General features: G+C 40.0%; 1 protein-coding gene and 8 non-coding genes across 9 annotated transcripts in view; 8 read left to right on the top strand and 1 right to left on the bottom strand.

Annotated features, from left to right (window-relative positions):
- Positions 1-18,577, bottom strand: part of LOC133018967 (cilia- and flagella-associated protein 54-like) — a 69,238-nt gene that overhangs the window by 45,599 nt on the left and 5,062 nt on the right. Inside the window, exons 12-54 of the mRNA XM_061085308.1 lie at positions 18,412-18,526; positions 17,965-18,050; positions 17,730-17,849; positions 17,374-17,521; positions 17,231-17,286; positions 16,974-17,102; positions 16,571-16,814; positions 16,161-16,294; positions 15,648-15,845; positions 15,444-15,536; positions 15,158-15,346; positions 14,771-14,889; positions 14,529-14,670; positions 14,188-14,343; positions 13,961-14,080; positions 13,415-13,530; positions 13,138-13,259; positions 12,705-12,794; positions 12,484-12,610; positions 12,283-12,367; positions 11,783-11,862; positions 11,478-11,675; positions 11,001-11,167; positions 10,767-10,918; positions 10,461-10,670; positions 10,074-10,273; positions 9,601-9,736; positions 9,064-9,213; positions 8,734-8,881; positions 8,470-8,658; positions 7,832-7,919; positions 7,513-7,683; positions 7,342-7,408; positions 6,645-6,830; positions 6,463-6,549; positions 6,244-6,366; positions 5,906-5,953; positions 5,582-5,723; positions 5,100-5,260; positions 4,813-4,967; positions 4,618-4,726; positions 4,301-4,460; positions 3,745-3,902 (exon numbers count right to left, since the gene is read on the bottom strand). Coding sequence (XP_060941291.1) covers positions 3,745-3,902; positions 4,301-4,460; positions 4,618-4,726; positions 4,813-4,967; positions 5,100-5,260; positions 5,582-5,723; positions 5,906-5,953; positions 6,244-6,366; positions 6,463-6,549; positions 6,645-6,830; positions 7,342-7,408; positions 7,513-7,683; positions 7,832-7,919; positions 8,470-8,658; positions 8,734-8,881; positions 9,064-9,213; positions 9,601-9,736; positions 10,074-10,273; positions 10,461-10,670; positions 10,767-10,918; positions 11,001-11,167; positions 11,478-11,675; positions 11,783-11,862; positions 12,283-12,367; positions 12,484-12,610; positions 12,705-12,794; positions 13,138-13,259; positions 13,415-13,530; positions 13,961-14,080; positions 14,188-14,343; positions 14,529-14,670; positions 14,771-14,889; positions 15,158-15,346; positions 15,444-15,536; positions 15,648-15,845; positions 16,161-16,294; positions 16,571-16,814; positions 16,974-17,102; positions 17,231-17,286; positions 17,374-17,521; positions 17,730-17,849; positions 17,965-18,050; positions 18,412-18,526 — 5,874 coding nt within the window. The remainder of the gene's footprint in view (positions 1-3,744; positions 3,903-4,300; positions 4,461-4,617; positions 4,727-4,812; positions 4,968-5,099; positions 5,261-5,581; positions 5,724-5,905; positions 5,954-6,243; positions 6,367-6,462; positions 6,550-6,644; positions 6,831-7,341; positions 7,409-7,512; positions 7,684-7,831; positions 7,920-8,469; positions 8,659-8,733; positions 8,882-9,063; positions 9,214-9,600; positions 9,737-10,073; positions 10,274-10,460; positions 10,671-10,766; positions 10,919-11,000; positions 11,168-11,477; positions 11,676-11,782; positions 11,863-12,282; positions 12,368-12,483; positions 12,611-12,704; positions 12,795-13,137; positions 13,260-13,414; positions 13,531-13,960; positions 14,081-14,187; positions 14,344-14,528; positions 14,671-14,770; positions 14,890-15,157; positions 15,347-15,443; positions 15,537-15,647; positions 15,846-16,160; positions 16,295-16,570; positions 16,815-16,973; positions 17,103-17,230; positions 17,287-17,373; positions 17,522-17,729; positions 17,850-17,964; positions 18,051-18,411; positions 18,527-18,577) is intronic.
- Positions 236-307, top strand: trnah-gug (transfer RNA histidin (anticodon GUG)). The gene has a single exon. It is a non-coding gene; the product is annotated as a tRNA-His (tRNA).
- On the top strand, positions 540-612 carry trnar-acg (transfer RNA arginine (anticodon ACG)). The gene has a single exon. It is a non-coding gene; the product is annotated as a tRNA-Arg (tRNA).
- Positions 906-977, top strand: trnah-gug (transfer RNA histidin (anticodon GUG)). The gene has a single exon. It is a non-coding gene; the product is annotated as a tRNA-His (tRNA).
- Positions 1,575-1,646, top strand: trnah-gug (transfer RNA histidin (anticodon GUG)). Its single transcript has one exon. It is a non-coding gene; the product is annotated as a tRNA-His (tRNA).
- trnar-acg (transfer RNA arginine (anticodon ACG)) lies at positions 1,879-1,951 on the top strand. Its single transcript has one exon. It is a non-coding gene; the product is annotated as a tRNA-Arg (tRNA).
- trnah-gug (transfer RNA histidin (anticodon GUG)) lies at positions 2,245-2,316 on the top strand. The gene has a single exon. It is a non-coding gene; the product is annotated as a tRNA-His (tRNA).
- Positions 2,549-2,621, top strand: trnar-acg (transfer RNA arginine (anticodon ACG)). Its single transcript has one exon. It is a non-coding gene; the product is annotated as a tRNA-Arg (tRNA).
- Positions 2,943-3,014, top strand: trnah-gug (transfer RNA histidin (anticodon GUG)). The gene has a single exon. It is a non-coding gene; the product is annotated as a tRNA-His (tRNA).

The raw sequence follows: 18,577 nt of genomic DNA, 5'->3' as shown, positions 1-18,577 counted from the left end.
ATCTACTGGGTATTTGAGTCACCTCTCCAACTGATAGGTTAAAGGCCTGTTGCCATAAGACAAAAAGGACAAAGAACTCTTCTGTAACAGCTTTCAATAACTCAATCTTGTTATTTGGATTTCTTCTTAATCATTTTGATTCATTTAAAACAATAAACAAAATAATAGAATTTGTGTTATTCAACCTTGTTAGTTTACTAAAGCAATAAAGAGCCCCTCTTCATCAAGCCAACTGGCCGTGATCGTATAGAGGTTAGTACTCTGCGTTGTGGCCGCAGCAACCCCGGTTCGAATCCGGGTCACGGCAAAACTACAGACAGGCCTTCCCTTTTTATTTTAATGCTTAAGGTACTGTAGTTCCTACTTCAATCTCAAAACATTTCAACTCAAAAGAGTCAACGTAGTTTTCTAAATGAAATCCTGTATTGAAATTGACAGGTCAGTCGACCAACCTTCTCTCTCCTTTTTCGAAAAAGACAGGACGTCAACCGTTGCCATGCAACTCTTCTTTTCCTGTGCCTAGCAGTGACACATAACAAGGGCTAGTGGCGCAATGGATAACGCGTCTGACTACGGATCAGAAGATTCTAGGTTCGACTCCTGGCTAACTCGGAACAAACTTTAATTTGTCACTTCTCCAAATCTCGGTCTCTACTCAGTCTCTTTCAAAATCTACTGGGTATTTGAGTCACCTCTCCAACTGATAGGTTAAAGGCCTGTTGCCATAAGACAAAAAGGACAAAGAACCCTTCTGTAACAGCTTTCAATAACTCAATCTTGTTATTTGGATTTCTTCTTAATCATTTTGATTCATTTAAAACAATAAACAAAATAATAGAATTTGTGTTATTCAACCTTTTTAGTTTACTAAAGCAATAAAGAGCCCCTCTTCATCAAGCCAACTGGCCGTGATCGTATAGAGGTTAGTACTCTGCGTTGTGGCCGCAGCAACCCCGGTTCGAATCCGGGTCACGGCAAAACTACAGACAGGCCTTCCCTTTTTATTTTCATGCTTAAGGTACTGTAGTTCCTACTTCAATCTCAAAACATTTCAACTCAAAAGAGTCAACTTAGTTTTCTAAATGAAATCCTGTATTGAAATTGACAGGTCAGTCGACCAACCTTCTCTCTCCTTTTTCGAAAAAGACAGGACGTCAACCGTTGCCATGCAACTCTTCTTTTCCTGTGCCTAGCAGTGACACATAACAAGGGCTAGTGGTGAATGGATAACGCGTCTGACTACGGATCAGAAGATTCTAGGTTCGACTCCTGGCTAGCTCGGAACAAACTTTAATTTGTCACTTCTCCAAATCTCGGTCTCTACTCAGTCTCTTTCAAAATCTACTGGGTATTTGAGTCACCTCTCCAACTGATAGGTTAAAGTCCTGTTGCCATAAGACAAAAAGGACAAAGAACCCTTCTGTAACAGCTTTCAATAACTCAATCTTGTTATTTGGATTTCTTCTTAATCATTTTGATTCATTTAAAACAATAAACAAAATAATAGAATTTGTGTTATTCAACCTTGTTAGTTTACTAAAGCAATAAAGAGCCCCTCTTCATCAAGCCAACTGGCCGTGATCGTATAGAGGTTAGTACTCTGCGTTGTGGCCGCAGCAACCCCGGTTCGAATCCGGGTCACGGCAAAACTACAGACAGGCCTTCCCTTTTTATTTTAATGCTTAAGGTACTGTAGTTCCTACTTCAATCTCAAAACATTTCAACTCAAAAGAGTCAACGTAGTTTTCTAAATGAAATCCTGTATTGAAATTGACAGGTCAGTCGACCAACCTTCTCTCTCCTTTTTCGAAAAAGACAGGACGTCAACCGTTGCCATGCAACTCTTCTTTTCCTGTGCCTAGCAGTGACACATAACAAGGGCTAGTGGCGCAATGGATAACGCGTCTGACTACGGATCAGAAGATTCTAGGTTCGACTCCTGGCTAACTCGGAACAAACTTTAATTTGTCACTTCTCCAAATCTCGGTCTCTACTCAGTCTCTTTCAAAATCTACTGGGTATTTGAGTCACCTCTCCAACTGATAGGTTAAAGGCCTGTTGCCATAAGACAAAAAGGACAAAGAACCCTTCTGTAACAGCTTTCAATAACTCAATCTTGTTATTTGGATTTCTTCTTAATCATTTTGATTCATTTAAAACAATAAACAAAATAATAGAATTTGTGTTATTCAACCTTTTTAGTTTACTAAAGCAATAAAGAGCCCCTCTTCATCAAGCCAACTGGCCGTGATCGTATAGAGGTTAGTACTCTGCGTTGTGGCCGCAGCAACCCCGGTTCGAATCCGGGTCACGGCAAAACTACAGACAGGCCTTCCCTTTTTATTTTCATGCTTAAGGTACTGTAGTTCCTACTTCAATCTCAAAACATTTCAACTCAAAAGAGCCAACGTAGTTTTCTAAATGAAATCCTGTATTGAAATTGACAGGTCAGTCGACCAACCTTCTCTCTCCTTTTTCGAAAAAGACAGGACGTCAACCGTTGCCATGCAACTCTTCTTTTTCTGTGCCTAGCAGTGACACATAACAAGGGCTAGTGGCGCAATGGATAACGCGTCTGACTACGGATCAGAAGATTCTAGGTTTGACTCCTGGCTAGCTCGGAACAGACTTTAATTTGTCACTTCTCCAAATCTCGGTCTCTACTCAGTCTCTTTCAAAATCTACTGGGTATTTGAGTCACCTCTCCAACTGATAGGTTAAAGTCCTGTTGCCATAAGACAAAAAGGACAAAGAACCCTTCTGTAACAGCTTTCAATAACTCAATCTTGTTATTTGGATTTCTTCTTAATCATTTTGATTCATTCAAAACAATAAAAGTGGGATAAGATAGAATATCTCAAACAGGCAAAATAATAGAATTTGTGTTATTCAACCTTGTTAGTTTACTAAAGCAATAGAGCCCCTCTTCATCAAGCCAACTGGCCGTGATCGTATAGAGGTTAGTACTCTGCGTTGTGGTCGCAGCAACCCCGGTTCGAATCCGGGTCACGGCAAAACTACAGACAGGCCTTCCCTTTTTATTTTGCATGCTTAAGGTACTGTAGCTCCTACTTCAATGTCAAAACATTTCAACTCAAAAGAGCCAACGTAGTTTTCTAAATGAAATCCTGTATTGAAATTGACAGGTCAGGCGACCAACCTTCTCTCTCCTTTTTCGAAAAAGACAGGACGTCAACCGTTGCCAAGAGTGTCACGTAACAAGGGCTAGTGGCGCAATGGATAACGCGTCTGACTACGGATCAGAAGATGCTAGGTTCGACAAACTTTAATTTGTCACTTATCCAAGTCTCTGTCTCTACTCAGTCTCTCTCAAAATCTACTGCGTATTTCAGTCACCTCTCCAACTGATAGGTTAAAGTCCTGTTGCCATAAGACAAAAAGGACAAAGAACCCTTCTGTAACAGCTATCAATAACTCAATCTTGTTATTTGGATTTCTTCTCATCTCATTTTGATTCATTTAGAACAATAAAAGTGGGATAAGATAGAATATCTCAAGAATAAATGAGAATAGAATTTGTGTAATTCAAACTTGTTAGTTTACTAAAGCAATAAAGAGCTGCTCGTCGTCAAGCCAACCGGCCGTGATCGTATAGAGGTTAGTACTCTTGAACTTGACAGGTCAGTCGACCAACGTTCTCTCTCAAAATACAGGCCGTCAACTGTTTCCATGCAACTCTGTGTCATGATTTCTGTCAATTTGTATGTCTGTGATTACTGTTACCTGAAGTAGTGCCATGCTGTCATCAGTGTTGCCTCTCTGTGCTTCCAGCTCTGCAGCTTCGACCATCAAAAGGGCTTGATTTTCAATATCTCCCCATAGAGCACATTCATTAAGACCCTCCTGTAACAACCGAGCTGCCTCCTCATTCATGTTTTTACCTTAAAAAGACACAAGCACACATAACATTACATTTCATGTTATTTTAGCTGACGCCTTTATCCAAAGCGACTTACAATTAGTGCATTCAACATCAACAAATATTTGTATGCACATATACCTGCAAACAAACACACAGAGGTCAAACATACTTAATTATTCTTTCACAAAACTATATGCAGCACACTGGGCATAATATATCAAGCCTTGTTATGTCATATAATGTAAAGGAGCATTGTAAATAAATCTCACACATGTGCATCTCATACTACATTGTGCACCGGGGGAAATGTATCATTTGTTTTGATATTTGAGATGTTTATGACATTAGTCATACTATTATAGCCCCAAATATATCCCTGATAAATAATTGAAAGAGCAAAATAGCACATGACCAGACCTGAAAAAAGGGTAGCAGTGCCACAGCTTTGTGCAGTGAGGCTGCAGACCAGAGCCAGGCGGCAACGCAGCCACAGAGAAACTCCTATTTTCTCACTAGCCTCTATTGCTCTTGGACAGTCTCCATGCAGGGTATTTGACACACAGCAATCTTTAGTACCCTGTAGACAGGAATATAACACACATGTAAAAACACACAAACCATGTGCACATTATCAAAAAGGGGTCTTACTTAGAGGTACCACTTTTACAGTATGTTGGTGTTGTCAGTAGTTTCATTTCATGTGGGTCTGATGATTGTAATGTTAAGCATGCTACCTGTTCACTTCCAGTCCTGGGATGTGGGAGCTCAGGCTCTGCATTTTTAAATAAGAATCTTCCATGAGACGTTTGCAGCAATTCCAAGGATGAGACTGCCATCTGAGAACTGAAGGAAGATATAACAATTATTAAGATAGTCAGGAAATACAAACACAAACACACGCAAAGATTACATACACAATTCCAATGTACCTTAGTTCAACATGTCCTTGCTGCAGGTAGTGGTTGGCTTTTAGAAGATTAGTCTGTATTGTCAGTTCCAGGTTCTCTATTTCACTACGGCCCTGTAATGTGAGCTGCTGTGATATGAACTGCAACAAGGTGGATACTCCTTCTAACAAAAGGAACTGAAACAGATGATATTATATATATGCAAAGTTACACAAATGGGTTGGAGTCAATGCAATAAATAAAACAGTTTAATGCAGGAATTCGAGGTGGCAAACATCTGATGTAAAAATTGAATAAAAAATCCCCACCTTCATGCTTCCTGGAGTGAGCATCTTATCTGTATCAAGATCCAGCACTTTAATCTCTTCTGTCTTCGGACAGTCGCTCTCAGCATCAGTCTTCTGTTCAGTGCTTTTTGAGTTTATTGAAACACTTGTTCCACTGGCACAAGCTTCGCTTACAGCAGTGTCTGAAAGAAATGCCCAATACATTCATACACATTTTTAACCAAAGTGAATCCTTTAGAATTAAATCCAATGGGTGGTATTTTAAGTTAATGTGAATGCTTAAGTTCACCACTACAGCAAAATATAATACAAATTATGAATATAATGCAATTGTTAGTCAGGCCAGTGTATATGCAGATGTGACTGTCTCTCTGTTTGTATTATGAAACTAAAGTTAATTGAAACTGACCGACTGAATAAACAAACACAAAGATACATTTCTCTATCTTTTAAGTGTATCAAGGCATGTTTATCTCAATAAGACATAGATCTTTCTCACAGACCTGAGACAGAGGGCCCAGGTATGGTGTTAGTGAGAGCCAGGACAAGTTGAACTCGAGCCAGGTTGAATCGCAGGCATAATGTGGATCCATACAATTTTCGGACCACTGGTGCACAGTGGCAGTTCATTAGTTCTGCCAAAGCCTAACCAGAAAGCACATTTATAAAATCAACAAAGTAAGCAAGTTTAGAAAGCATCCTTTGGGGAAAAAATGTCTTCATTTTTATTTTATGAAACGGTGCCAGGGACACAGAGATGACTTCAAATTAGAATACAAACAAAATATTTTCTTCAGAAACCTCAAGCAATCTGATATGGAACTTACCTCAGCATTCTCCATTACAGACTTGTTGCTGTAGAATGTCTTCATAGGCTGCAGAATAATCACAATGTTTCTCATTATATGGATTATGACATGTATAAGCAAACGTATATTTTTTTCAAGTCAACATGACAGAATTTCTGAAATTACAAGTACTTGTTGCTGAAAGACAACACACACAAATTCCCTAAAAGAGTCAAATTCATTGCATTGATTATTTTACTAAAAGTCTGCAGATGTGCAAACAACAGAGAGATTCTACACCTTTCCATACTAGTTAACAAAGGCTACAAGGGAAAAACAGGGAACATATCTGTGTGCCCCTAAGTGTGAACTCATACTTGGTGATCCTCATCTTTGGCAATGTGGCGTCCATCAGGCAGAAGGATGCCTATTCCTTGTGTAAGCTGTCCGGCCTCTTTTACAGCTTCAGTGTAAAGACATAGTTCAGTCAGGGCATGTATCTGCAGAAAACACCCATCCAGATTAAAAACTCAGTTAGGACCATAAAAAGAAAAACATTAACATGTGCGTATAGAAGACAACACAAAATGTCTCACCTTAAGTATTTTTCCCGCAACAACACGTTGGACATCTCTGCAAACGGTCCCCACAAAATGTAGGTAAATTGCAAGCATGGGCAATAGCTGAAATTACGAACATAATTCAACACTAAGTAAATAACGTATCTTGAGTATTTCAGTTTAAAATGAGGACAGATAGACAGTGTTTATTTGCGTACCGTGATCCAGTAGCCTGTGGTGAAAAGCCAGTGGCAGATAAAGTTAAGGCTGGTTACAGTGGTAGCAAGGTGAACTCGGTGAGGTTCAGTGAAAAGGTCAACTCCAGGGAGCAGTTCATCTCCGATGCTGTAGGAGGCATACAGGAGGTCATCTCGGGGTTGGGTCAGGGAGCAGCACAGCACACACTAAGGAAGCATCAAACACACAGGCATGTTAGAAAAAATGCAGATACACAGTTATTAAAGCAAAAACAACTCCTTTCGTGTTTCCTTAAAGGAATAATCAGCTATTATAATTTACTTTTTTGACAAATTCAGCAAATATCTCGTCACAGTCACTTCCTGTCCGCTCTTTGTATGCATGTGTATGCCTTAAAAGTTACGGGGGGGGCAGAAGAGCATGGAAGTCATGAGGATGAATGCAGAGGTAGCTCTGTTTCTGTCAGATATTTAACATGATCTATTGTAACAGGACAGTTGTGAGTATTGTTGTTTGGAGCTGATTTCTGGCCTTGGGAAACATATTCCTCTGTGCATCTTATCTTCAGTAACAGTAGCTACAGGTTGTTAGCTCTAAACCTAGGAGACATTAGTTACAATGCATGCTGTATTGTTGTTTGCTCTACAATATGGTATTTGTTCATGCATTGTTGGGGTGTTTGTGAGAAGACGGATCAATATCCCCTGGAAGTATTACCTTGAAGAGGTGAGCTGAAAGAAGACAGTATTTGGTTCGCTGGCGGATATCAGAAGTCAAGATATGCCTGTGGATCAAAGCACAACCCTCATAAGCAAGAACAGTTAGGGAATGTTTACAATGAACCCAAAAGCCTATCAAATCAAAAAATATAAATTTACTGAGACTTACTGTGCAATCTTAGCAGTGAGCACAGCGGCCTGTAGACATCCCCAGATGCCAGCCTGTTTCAGGGTTTCTTGCAGGGAGCAACCCCCAAACGACAAACCATCCCATTTCTCTACTGCCCCTGAGCTTTGCAAGGCACAATCTACAGCTTTACTCCAGGACGAGTGTGCTGCCCTGGAGATGAAACGAAGACAGGAATTGAGTTATCATAACTATGGATGAAAAATTGTGAAAAGCTCCAAATGTTTGCTATATAATTGCAGAAGAATGCAAACAATACGAGGCACACATACACACTCTGGGGATAAAACTGATTTCTAACCGTATGTTTCCGTTGTAGAAATGTAGGTTTCCCATCTCATGCAGCGCCTGAATTCTGAGGGAGTCTTTACTGTAGGCCTGGAGATACTCTGAAGACAAGTTGGATGGGATGGAAAGAAAAGTAAGACCTTTTTGACCTTGACGGCCTGACACATATTCATTCAGATAAACCATATTATTATCTGATCATAAAAATGTTTTAGTACCAAGGTGTTGTTCATACAACATTAACATGTGTCTCAAGTGATCAAATGGCAAGTGGACCGCTCTAAGTACGTCAGTTCTCAGCTATCATTCAAATTCGCCTCCACATAATTCTGTGTCCAGTGACCACCTATGATTGCTACATCATTACTGTTTGTAAAGACCAAATGCTATATTGTTTTTAACCAATGATGACATATGAGTCTATTCTCGTCACCTATGTGGTCCTTCATTGTGGCCCAGGACACATTTGTGTTCACACAGCCAGAAATGTGGCCCAGACCGCCTCTGAATGTGGTCTGAGTGATTGGATCTCAAATGCAACCTCAATACCTCAATCCATTTCTAGTGCATTCACATTCATACCTGGACCTGTCCACTTGTGATTGCATCACCCAAGACATAAGTTAATGAAAGGTCTGAACAGGGCCTTACTAATGGAAGAGGAGTATGCAGCAGTGACAATTGGCAAGTGGTCAGCGCTGATAGGGAGGCCGTAGAGAACATCTGGATTACTGTAGTCCTCCTCTGTCAGTTCACAGTGTTGGATGCTTGGAGGGGGCATGACATTGGGATTGAAATGCACCTGGTTTTCAGAATGACCCTGCATCTGTGCTGCAAAGCCTGGGAAGAAATGATGAGGGGGTAAGAAACAGATGTCGTATGAGTTTGTGTCCACTCAATCAGAACTGAACTCACAGGGTTGTGTATTTGCCAGGAGCCGCATCAATAAGGAGCGGCTGTGCTGAAAGACGCGAAGACAATCTGGTCTTCTCTCAAAAGCCTGATGGTAACAGCTCAGTGTGTCTTCTATATCCAGTGGAACACACACCAGGGACATGGAGCTCTGCATTTCTGCATCTTAGATATAGAACATATATGCATGAAAACAATGTTTTGTTTAATCATTGCACCACACCCTTCCACCATTTCTGCTATTTTGTAACATTTAGAGCATTTCAATTAAATAGCAGGCTGAATTGTTTAAGACACGTAACTGTTTGTGTGAGTAAAATATGCTGACATGACATGAAGATGGCTGTTCAAACCTTTAAGCTCAGCTGCCTCTTGACGTGATGCGTTTGTGGTTTCTGAATTTATGTGACTGGGCGGTTGCTGTGCATGCTGAGGGGTCCACCCACAGAGAAGCTGGCAGCCTGCATAGCTCCTGTAAGTCACCTGAAATATAATTAAGAAAGGACCACACTAGTTACTATACTGTCATTATGACAAAAACACATAATGTGAGAATATTTTAAGATTCTATGATACTAAATTTTCATTCTACTTTAGTTTTAGAGTTTTTATGTATTTATGGTATTTTAGAACAAAGGACAACTTGTATGTTTGAAGGTCTACCGCACTTATTCAAATATCAACCACCAGTTGATTTTAGCAACCACCAGCGGATGTTAAGAACATATCTTCAGTTGTGTATCTATTTTATCTTACAAGGTAATCAATCAATGTAACACCATTCTGTTTTTATCATAGAGTTTTATTTGGTTTGATTCCCAATGGTATCCTACGGAGCTTGAACATGTTTTTGTGTTGGATGTGTACTACCTTCTCTCCAGTGACCTTCTGTGTCCTGGCATGATGTGGTTGTGGAGCTGCAGGTCCTCCAAAACAACTGATCCTTTCAAGCAGCCTCCTCTGAGCATGAACGAGCAAAGGAGTTGTGATCGACACATAGCGTTCCCTGAATCACATGGATTTACACACATAGTCATGTTCAGTCAAAATTACATTGTATTAGGTGCATTTCCTGCCGACCTAGCCTTTAACGGGAATTAATCTTTGTCCCCATAATGGAAGTCAAGTCCCAACAGTGTAGCTGTGTTAAAAGATTTATGTCCACTCAACATAAAACCTGGGGCATGTACTCTCAGAGTGACTCATTCATCTGGAATTATAAACGTTTCTTTATACTTTACTCTCTCTGTCTATAATTGTTGCTATACGAACCAATTAATAATCAATTTTTTTTGTAATCTGTAATCTATGTGTTTTACAAATAAGAAATCTGTATTATTTACCTTGTGTATGAGTTGAAAAGTAAGGCAAAATGGGCCAGGCTTTCCCATTTGCCACAATAATGGAGCCTCTCCAGAGTGTGCAACACCAAGGTGCAGACCCAACGCAGGTCCACATGGGTGCTGTCATCCAATGAGGCTGAGAAGTGAACGCTGGACCCGAGCTCCTCCTCAGTCAAGTCACTGTCATACAAACTCCACAGCTGGTAGAGAAAAAGATGAAGATGAAAAACCAAAGTCACAAACAGGACAGTGTCACCTTCATAAGATGCACATTGACGCAGCAAATGAAATCTAGAGGTTTTGCTCTTTGTTTTTATACATTAGAAATGTGTGAGGTTTTATAAAAGTAGCTAGATGTGTGTATGAATAGCAACATGTGATACACACCCCTAGGCTGGTCAGCATGTCCATGATTAAGTCAGTAGCCATTGACAGTAGCTGGGTGATGGTGGTGTGCAGCTGTTCTGCTGTTAAAGGGGAGTCCAATTCAAGGTGCGTAGCTGTCTGAGCTAGGGAAGCTATTCTGCAACTCAGGTTCCACACAGTGTGAGACACATGCTGCAGAGTGGTCCAGTGGCTGCCACGATGCGCCAACACCTGCAAAACAACAAAAACAAAATCCAGTCTGGCATTACAACGTATCGTGACATGTAGTCAACTGTGAATGTATGTATGTGCATGTGTGAACAGCACCATGGCCCTCTTGAGATGTAAAGCAGATTTGCTAATTGAGTCCAGCATCATGGAAGCAGTGCGTCTTTTCTTCTCAATCTGCTGTTCTGGAGTTTTAGAGGCCTCTTGCTCCTCACAGTTCTCCTCTTTGGCAATTTTATCAACTCTAACAGCTGAAAGAAATGACAGGGACAAGTGATGATTTTAGTACAGTACGTTTTTTCTTCCAATTTTCTAGTGTGCCATTTTCCTCACCCTCATCTTTGTCTGTGCGAGCGGCCCCAGGCACCCGCACAACAGGATGCGATGAGTCTCTCTCTGAGACGATCCCATATTCAGTAGACGGTTGTTGCTGTGAATTCCTCCGCACCAGGACACCAGAGTAGGCCAGAGAGAAATACAGCAGATTTAACTGACTGAACCTAAGCAAAGCACAAACAGCACACAATATTACAGCCATACAAACATGAGTATACAATGCATACATGATAATTTGGGTTTTTTTATGCACTAAGTATTAACAATATTGGCTACAAATAAAATAAATGACTTCAGATAACAAAAGCAACATCTTCTAATCCTGCTTAGCGGCAATGAGCAACAGTATGTCTCTGTTGACACATAATTGTGGGAAGCACTTGGGCCCGTTCATGCAACCGACAAAGCAGATAAGAAATTACCAGAAAAACACAGAAAAAGTGAAGTGTAGTTGCTGCCATATTTTGTGTAAACCTTTGTTGCAGGGTGTTTCCATGCAGCTGATCCAGGCCCTGATAAAACAGAGCCAGATGTGCCTTTGCCATGCTGTAGTTAAAATGTGACTTCCACACTCTCTCCTCACAGTACAGGTTCCTCAGCTTAAGCTGCTTCATGCGGCGTTGTACCACAGACGACATTGTTGTTAGCAGGTTCTCCACAGCCTGTAACTCCCTACACAGATGGACAAGAAGGCCAGTGAACATGCAGTTACATGAACCCACACATACAGTTGAAATAACACACAGCCACAGACACACAAATATCCACACACACAGTACCTGTTAGTTATGACTCTCTGAAACATGCTGTGTAGCTTTTTCTGCTTTAATTTATTTCTTGCGTCCTCTTTAGAAGTGTTCTTGTTCTGTTTCAAAAAGCAGTGCAAAGTATTTCACGTGAGTTTAATAATAAAAAAACACAGCAAACATCGTAATATAACTTTAAAAATGGTACATTCCATTTTAGCAGTAATTTAAGTAGTTGTGATGATTGTCTACAATAAAAATACAGCTCTAAAATTAAGAGCAACATAAGTTACACTGTAAAATCACTTTGAAATTCCAGAAACCAGAAAATGTCCTCATAAAAACTGTGTCTCTGAGTTAGCAGATCTGTTTTACATAGACACAGAGACAAATTAATTTGTAAATAATGTGCATTCAAGAGAACCTATTGCACATTAAGCTTGACCTATGTTTAGTGCAGCACATATTTTGATGAAGGTATATGTCCTTCTGTACCTATATGTACATATATATGTGCAAATGTGTATTTTTACCTGGGGTGATTCATTTCCTTTTGAAACCTGAACACTTTTATTGTGACCATTTCCTTCCAAAGCTTCCAAAATCACTTTGTCGCGTCTGAGAAGGAGGGAACCATTCACAAAGTGTTATATTAGCAAAACACCAAATATCCATAATAAGCTCAATAACTTACTGCAGAATATTAAGCAGGGAGTTGTATATTGAACATTTACCTGGCAAGGTATTCAAACATGCTCTGCCCCCACTTTAATACAAGGTCTAGGCAGCCTTCTTTCAGGGTTCTCTGGAGCAGTAACGCCGCATACTCAGGGAATGCGGCCTTACGTCTGACCCTCATCACTGTCGAGAATTCACACAAACAGAAACATGTGCATTACCCACATTAATTATTTATTGAAAGAGATATGTGTGCATGTGATTACATGATACTTACCATTCTCATAGGCATCTCTTAATGGGTTATAGAAGATCACCTCGTAGAAAATGGTGGGATCCTCAGAGCTTGTCATTGGGCTTGAATTCTCTACAAAAAACATTTGCATTTACTATGGAGGAAAAACACTTTTTTAATCACGATGCAGTATCATCAAGTATATGTTATAGATTTAATATCGTTCAATAGTAACCTCAAATTTACAATATAGTAATAGATTTATTATATATATCATATTATTTAGTTTCCCAAAGCTTTGAAATAAAATAATGTTTACACGTTTTCAACAAACACAGCTTTAATTAATAAAAAGTTAATTATTTAAAAGTCAGCGACTGCAAACTTCTCGCTATGCACAGCATGATCTCTTCCACATTGTCACATTTAAAACAAAAATGAATTACCGCACTACTCATGTGGGTCTGTGTGTTACCATTGTCTGTGCTGGTAGCTGCTTGAGGCGGGATTATTTTCTTGTTCTTCACATGCAGTGCCTTTAACTGACAACTCGACTTTCTGTCAAACTTGACTGTAGCACGATCTGGACACTTAGACCACACACAGAAACACACAGAAATACTAAATTGTCTAATATCATAACATCACCTAAAACTGCAGCAGTCTTTTGTAAATATTCCAAAAAAGGTCTCAGCATTTATATTATTATTATGTTCAATCATCAAATCTACACTTTTTAACTTTTCCTTACAGCTTCATTGGGGACTCTCCTGATCTGCATTTGGACCTCATAAACCTCCTTGAGCAGTTTGCGACCAGAGTCCATCATGGAACCGGCCATCGGAGGCCCCCTGAGAGCAAGACACGCCTTTACAGGAAGGATGCAGAAAGAGAAATTATTTTGTGTAAAGCTCCAAGTAAAATATCAAAAGTCACTGTGGATGAGATGGTTGGCTAAACATGTTAAATGTAAATCAAGTAAGTACTGCTAATACTATATAACAATTGCCATCAAATTTGAAAAAGTAAGGATGCTTGTAATCCCCTTGAAATCTTCTGTAAAAAAGATGTTTAATGTAATAAACACTGAATTGAAAGAGTTGTTTAATGCAGAGCAAGAGTTATGTTGACTGATTTAACTGTTTATAAATGAGAGCTTCAATGGAAATGATTTTTTATCAAAATCAAGGCCAGTTACAGTTGTGATGAATAACATGTTTAAGGCAAAAGGAACTATTACTTTAACGCAATGTCATAAATAGAATAATTAACACGTATGTATACACATGCAAACACACCTTTGAAAGATAGTAGGTAATGCAGGCTATCATGTGCATTAGTGCCTCTGAGATGTTTCTAGTCCATTTCTGCTTGAGACGATCTGAATTCTCCAAAACTATCAAGCATTTTTTCAGCACCTGAACATCAGAGCACAGACACAGACATCAAAACACATAGTTGTGAATTATTTGTAATTTGTTATATGTTAGATTATAAACACAGTATGGATGTAGTTTTTGAATACTTGTACGGCAGGTTTGCAAGGAATCTGATGGAAGATTAGAGGTGCCAAAAGGCCATAGCAGCTCACTACAGCTTGCACGGCAGCAAGACCGTCTTCCAGATACATTGCTAAGTCCATCGCCACCAGCACTCGCTCACACTCTGCCAGTCTGACCTCCTGCGTATACACAGCACATACCACTTATTTATAGCATGTTATTGAAGTTCTCCTTATTCACATCAACACAAGGGACAACAGTGTGATGCTGGTATCAACAATAACTATGAAACTATCTCTTATATGTTGTAGTGATAAAATCTGGCAAATATACAGATACTTCTCAATCCAGATCGAGCTGTTACCTGTTCCCAGATGAACGGTCCATTTTTACAGCCGTAGAGGAGCGATCCCTGCTGAATGTTGATCTCTGTCTCAATAAAGATGGAAATCAGGAACAACTTACGCAGGTGGGGCGAGGAGAGCTCAAGGGTCTGTTCACGCAGCCTTTACCATGAAAATTGGGAACAGAGTAGAAGAAGAAAAGTGGATGCCACGAAATTCAGACTCCTTTACATGAACTATGAATGTCTTTCTTTTCTTTTACCTTGTGGTGACTGTGCTATCATGTGAACTGTGGGACCCAGGGTCAGGTAAGGTGAAGTGGCTCCACAGTTCGCTGCAGGCTCTCTTGGCAATGGGATACTGCTCTGCTTGAAATGCCACCTGAAGAGGGAGTCACAAAAGATACCCCCATAATTATTTCCACTGGTTCAGTGGGCGTCAGTATTAAGGTGTCTGTCAGTTTCCCATTCGACCGAATCCCCCAAATCAACATACAGCTGCGTGAGTCAGTGTTAATCATTACTCTGCTGATATTGTGTTTGAGCAAAAGTGTCTAACAAAGGTTCTGCTATGAGTTTGTACACAGCCATGAGTGTGGTGACAAACTAGTGTCGATACACTTCTTGGGACGAGTTTTGACTCGGTGTACCTGAGCCAGGTGAGCCCATGTAGAAAGCAGTGGAACAGGCATAGATGCCAGCAGTGGGAATGTTGCCCGCCCAATGCTGTTGCCCAGTAGCGTGCCCTGGCTGTTGTAGGCTGCAACAGCAAATATATATTTCTGGTTGGGCACCAGTCCCTCCACTCTCAGCACGCACTCACTAGATCGTGCTGGTACCTGGAAACAGACAGTGTCAGGGAGACACATCAGGTTATAGAGGTTTGATAAAAATGTGAATCCACCAGTCTTTTCTGTAAAAGATTTTTTTTTTTACCAAAATTCCAGTTCCTTGCAGGAAGCAGTCTCTGAGGCGGACTTTCTTGTTAATGCCTTCAACTGCAAGACCACAGAGCTGGTACCAGCACACCTGGTGGGGAAAAAAGTACAAAGTTAAAGATGAATAATGTGTAAATTGTGTTGGATGATTTGCTACTTGTTAGATTACTAAATTATCAACATAATTAACGGCAAATCTCACTTGTCCCTCCAAGTTATAAGGTGCTGGGGCAAAGGTTAAGGCGTGGTCGGTGCGTGAGAGAAGGATGGGGGGAGGAGGAGGGTTTTCCTCTTCTTCATTTTGTCCTTTGTCTAAATCTTCAGCTGGAGTCTTGGAGATGGTGGAGATATAAAGTCTTCTCTCCTCTACTTCTGCTTTCTCTATCAAGGAGGACGCCTCCTGGTAAAAGCACACAGACAAACAAATTGAATTTTATTTACAAGCTCTCCTCAGTGTCCAGTCCGTAGCAAAAGTAGCTGGCCTGCGTAAACAGGATGTAAAGAAATAAAAAATCTAGCATTGAAGCCCCAAGGAAAAGGTTTAAATAAAAAAATGGACACTTTTTAGTTTTACTATTTTCCTGAAGCTTTTTAACAATTACCAGGATAATGCTCTATACAAATTTAATCTATATATGACATGAGGTATATAAACTTTCTTTGTGAGTGTGTCTGAGAAAGCATGAATGTTTGTGTGTGTGAGTGTGTGTGTCACCTCTAGAAGATTCTTTGTTTTTCTGCTCTTATCTATTTCCATGCTGTTGTACAGTAGCAAAGCTTTCTGGATCAGGAAAAGAGCTTTGGACACCTTGTTCTTATTGATCCGATCCATCAGTTCAGACTCTGCAACTACACACAACAATCGATACAAGCCACCTTATTTAGACCCAAAATAATAAGCGTGAATTATTGGTAGACATCAAATAGGGAAAGCAAATATTTATGCTAACAAACCATTATTTCAACTTGTGCTTAAACATCAGTATAAACATACACTAGCATTAAGAAATTTCACCATTTCTATCAATATAAAATTCAGTACAAACTCAGTGTGGGCTAAATCAATCTCAAAGAAACAAACTGTTATATTATAAGTAATATTGTCAGTGCAGCAGTGAGTCTGACCTGCATTAAGCTGCAGTAACTTGAGGCAAGCTCTGTGGTAGATGATGTCAAGCTTTTGATGAAGGTCTTTGGCCAGCAGTAGCAGACTTGTGGAACTATTCTCTCGAGAGTCTTTAATATCGGATTCTGTCTTAGTTTCCATCTGCTCTTTTTCCTTCTCGCTAATTTCATCATCCTCGTCTCCCTTTTCTGACCATGTCTCAGAAGATAGGCGGGGAGACAATGGAGGGAGGGGACAACATTTCTGTCAGAAGAAGAAGAAGAAAATAGGTTTCAGCAGCATTCACCAATTCTCAATCTGCATTATTTATACTTTTCTCTTCCTATCCACCATACGACACAGTTTAAAGCTCAAGATGAGAAGACTTTAAATCAAGAAGTGTTGGACAGATTGATTGCCTACCTGCATGAAGACAGAATCTGTGATAGCTGAGGAGTCTGGGGGCATCAGTGTAGCTATACCCTTTGCCAAAGCTGTAAAACCTCTCCTCGCCATCTCACACACCTTCTGGAGCAACTCTGTACTCGAAGTCTGCAAGCACACACAAACCCACACACTTAACAAAATTAATTTATGTTTGCAACCTGAGACAGAACATGTCATTGTTTTTAACCAAAGTATAATTTGATGGTTGGTATACAGATTAATCATTTAAATACCTCAGGCAGAGCGAAGGAGCACGCCGTCACACCACCGCAGACTGCTTCAGGAGCTTCTGCACAGAAAAGTTGAGATTAATCGTACTCTCATAACTATGGTGTGTGTGCATGTGTATATGCATGTGTGTTCCCTAATGCCTCACCTGGACGTGGTGTTTCAGTGCTGCGTTCAGCTGCACTCTCCAGCAATACCACCAAAGTGTGGATCATCTCGGTCATCGTTATGCAGTCCACACTTGCCAGGTCATGGACAAAAGCCACCTCTGTCAGTCTAGACAGAGACCACAGCCACTGCAAAAATAATAGCACACACAATTTAACAGAAATAAGTGGGACGTGTGCTTTAAAAATACAGTAAAACTTTTAGGTAAATACAAAGTCACACTCAGTCTTATACTCTAAATATTGCATTTATACGAAAATGTATACTCAGTGTACCATTTTAAGGAATGTTTTCTTTTAAATAAATTTAAATAAGTACCTTGTTGTCCTTATCTGCTTTCTCAAGGTAGTGTGCTAAATCTGGGTTTGCAATGATATCCCTCTGCATCACCACTTTCACTCTACCCCAGAGAAATAACATGACATCCACAACAAGGTCCTCATCTGGCTGCACCTCCTACAAAAACACATACATACAGTATAAACACAAAGACATGAAAAAGTCATATTTCTAATCTAAACCCTCATCCTTAGCAGATACTCACACAAACACACACAAAATGGGAACTTACCAGAGCAGAGCCACAAGCCGACTTGTGCAGGGTGTCTACCAGGTAAATAAACTCATCACTCATTGACAATGAAGCCTTCTGGCTGTCTGTTGGAAACATTAAACACCAAAATCACGTATAGTTTCAGGGACAGTTAATTTCTCTAAGATTATTTGTGAACAAGTAATTATATCCCAGTGTTGAAACCATACTAGAACCTTAACAATGCTTAGTTACGACCATGGTAACCCATTTCAATGTTTATCAGCTAATATTCAGGAAGCAGTAAGTAGGTTAAGATACCTAGCCTAGCAAGAATGTAAAGCACTGGTCCTCATAATTTGAGGACTTTATGTTAGGAAGTAACGGAAAGCAATCAAGAAAAGAAGCCAGGTTGTTAAAGACCAATGAAGTCTGGATATCAGCAATAACAAGTCCATTTGTGGCACAATTTCAAACATTCGCTACCATCAGTTATGTTGCTGTATTTCGGACGGCTCCCCTCGGAAGACATCAGATTGTTGAAACCGTTAAGTAAAGCAAGCTCAATCTCTGCTTTCCTGAAGGACACACCTTCCACACCCTGACACAGAGACACAAAGAGATAATCACATTCAAGATCATTCAGAGAAAC

Source organism: Limanda limanda, chromosome 14 (genome assembly GCF_963576545.1).
Source record: "Limanda limanda chromosome 14, fLimLim1.1, whole genome shotgun sequence".
Classification (NCBI taxonomy): Eukaryota; Metazoa; Chordata; class Actinopteri; order Pleuronectiformes; family Pleuronectidae; genus Limanda; species Limanda limanda.
The sequence above is the reverse complement of the archived record's forward strand: the minus strand, read 5'-3'. Positions and strand labels throughout refer to the sequence as shown.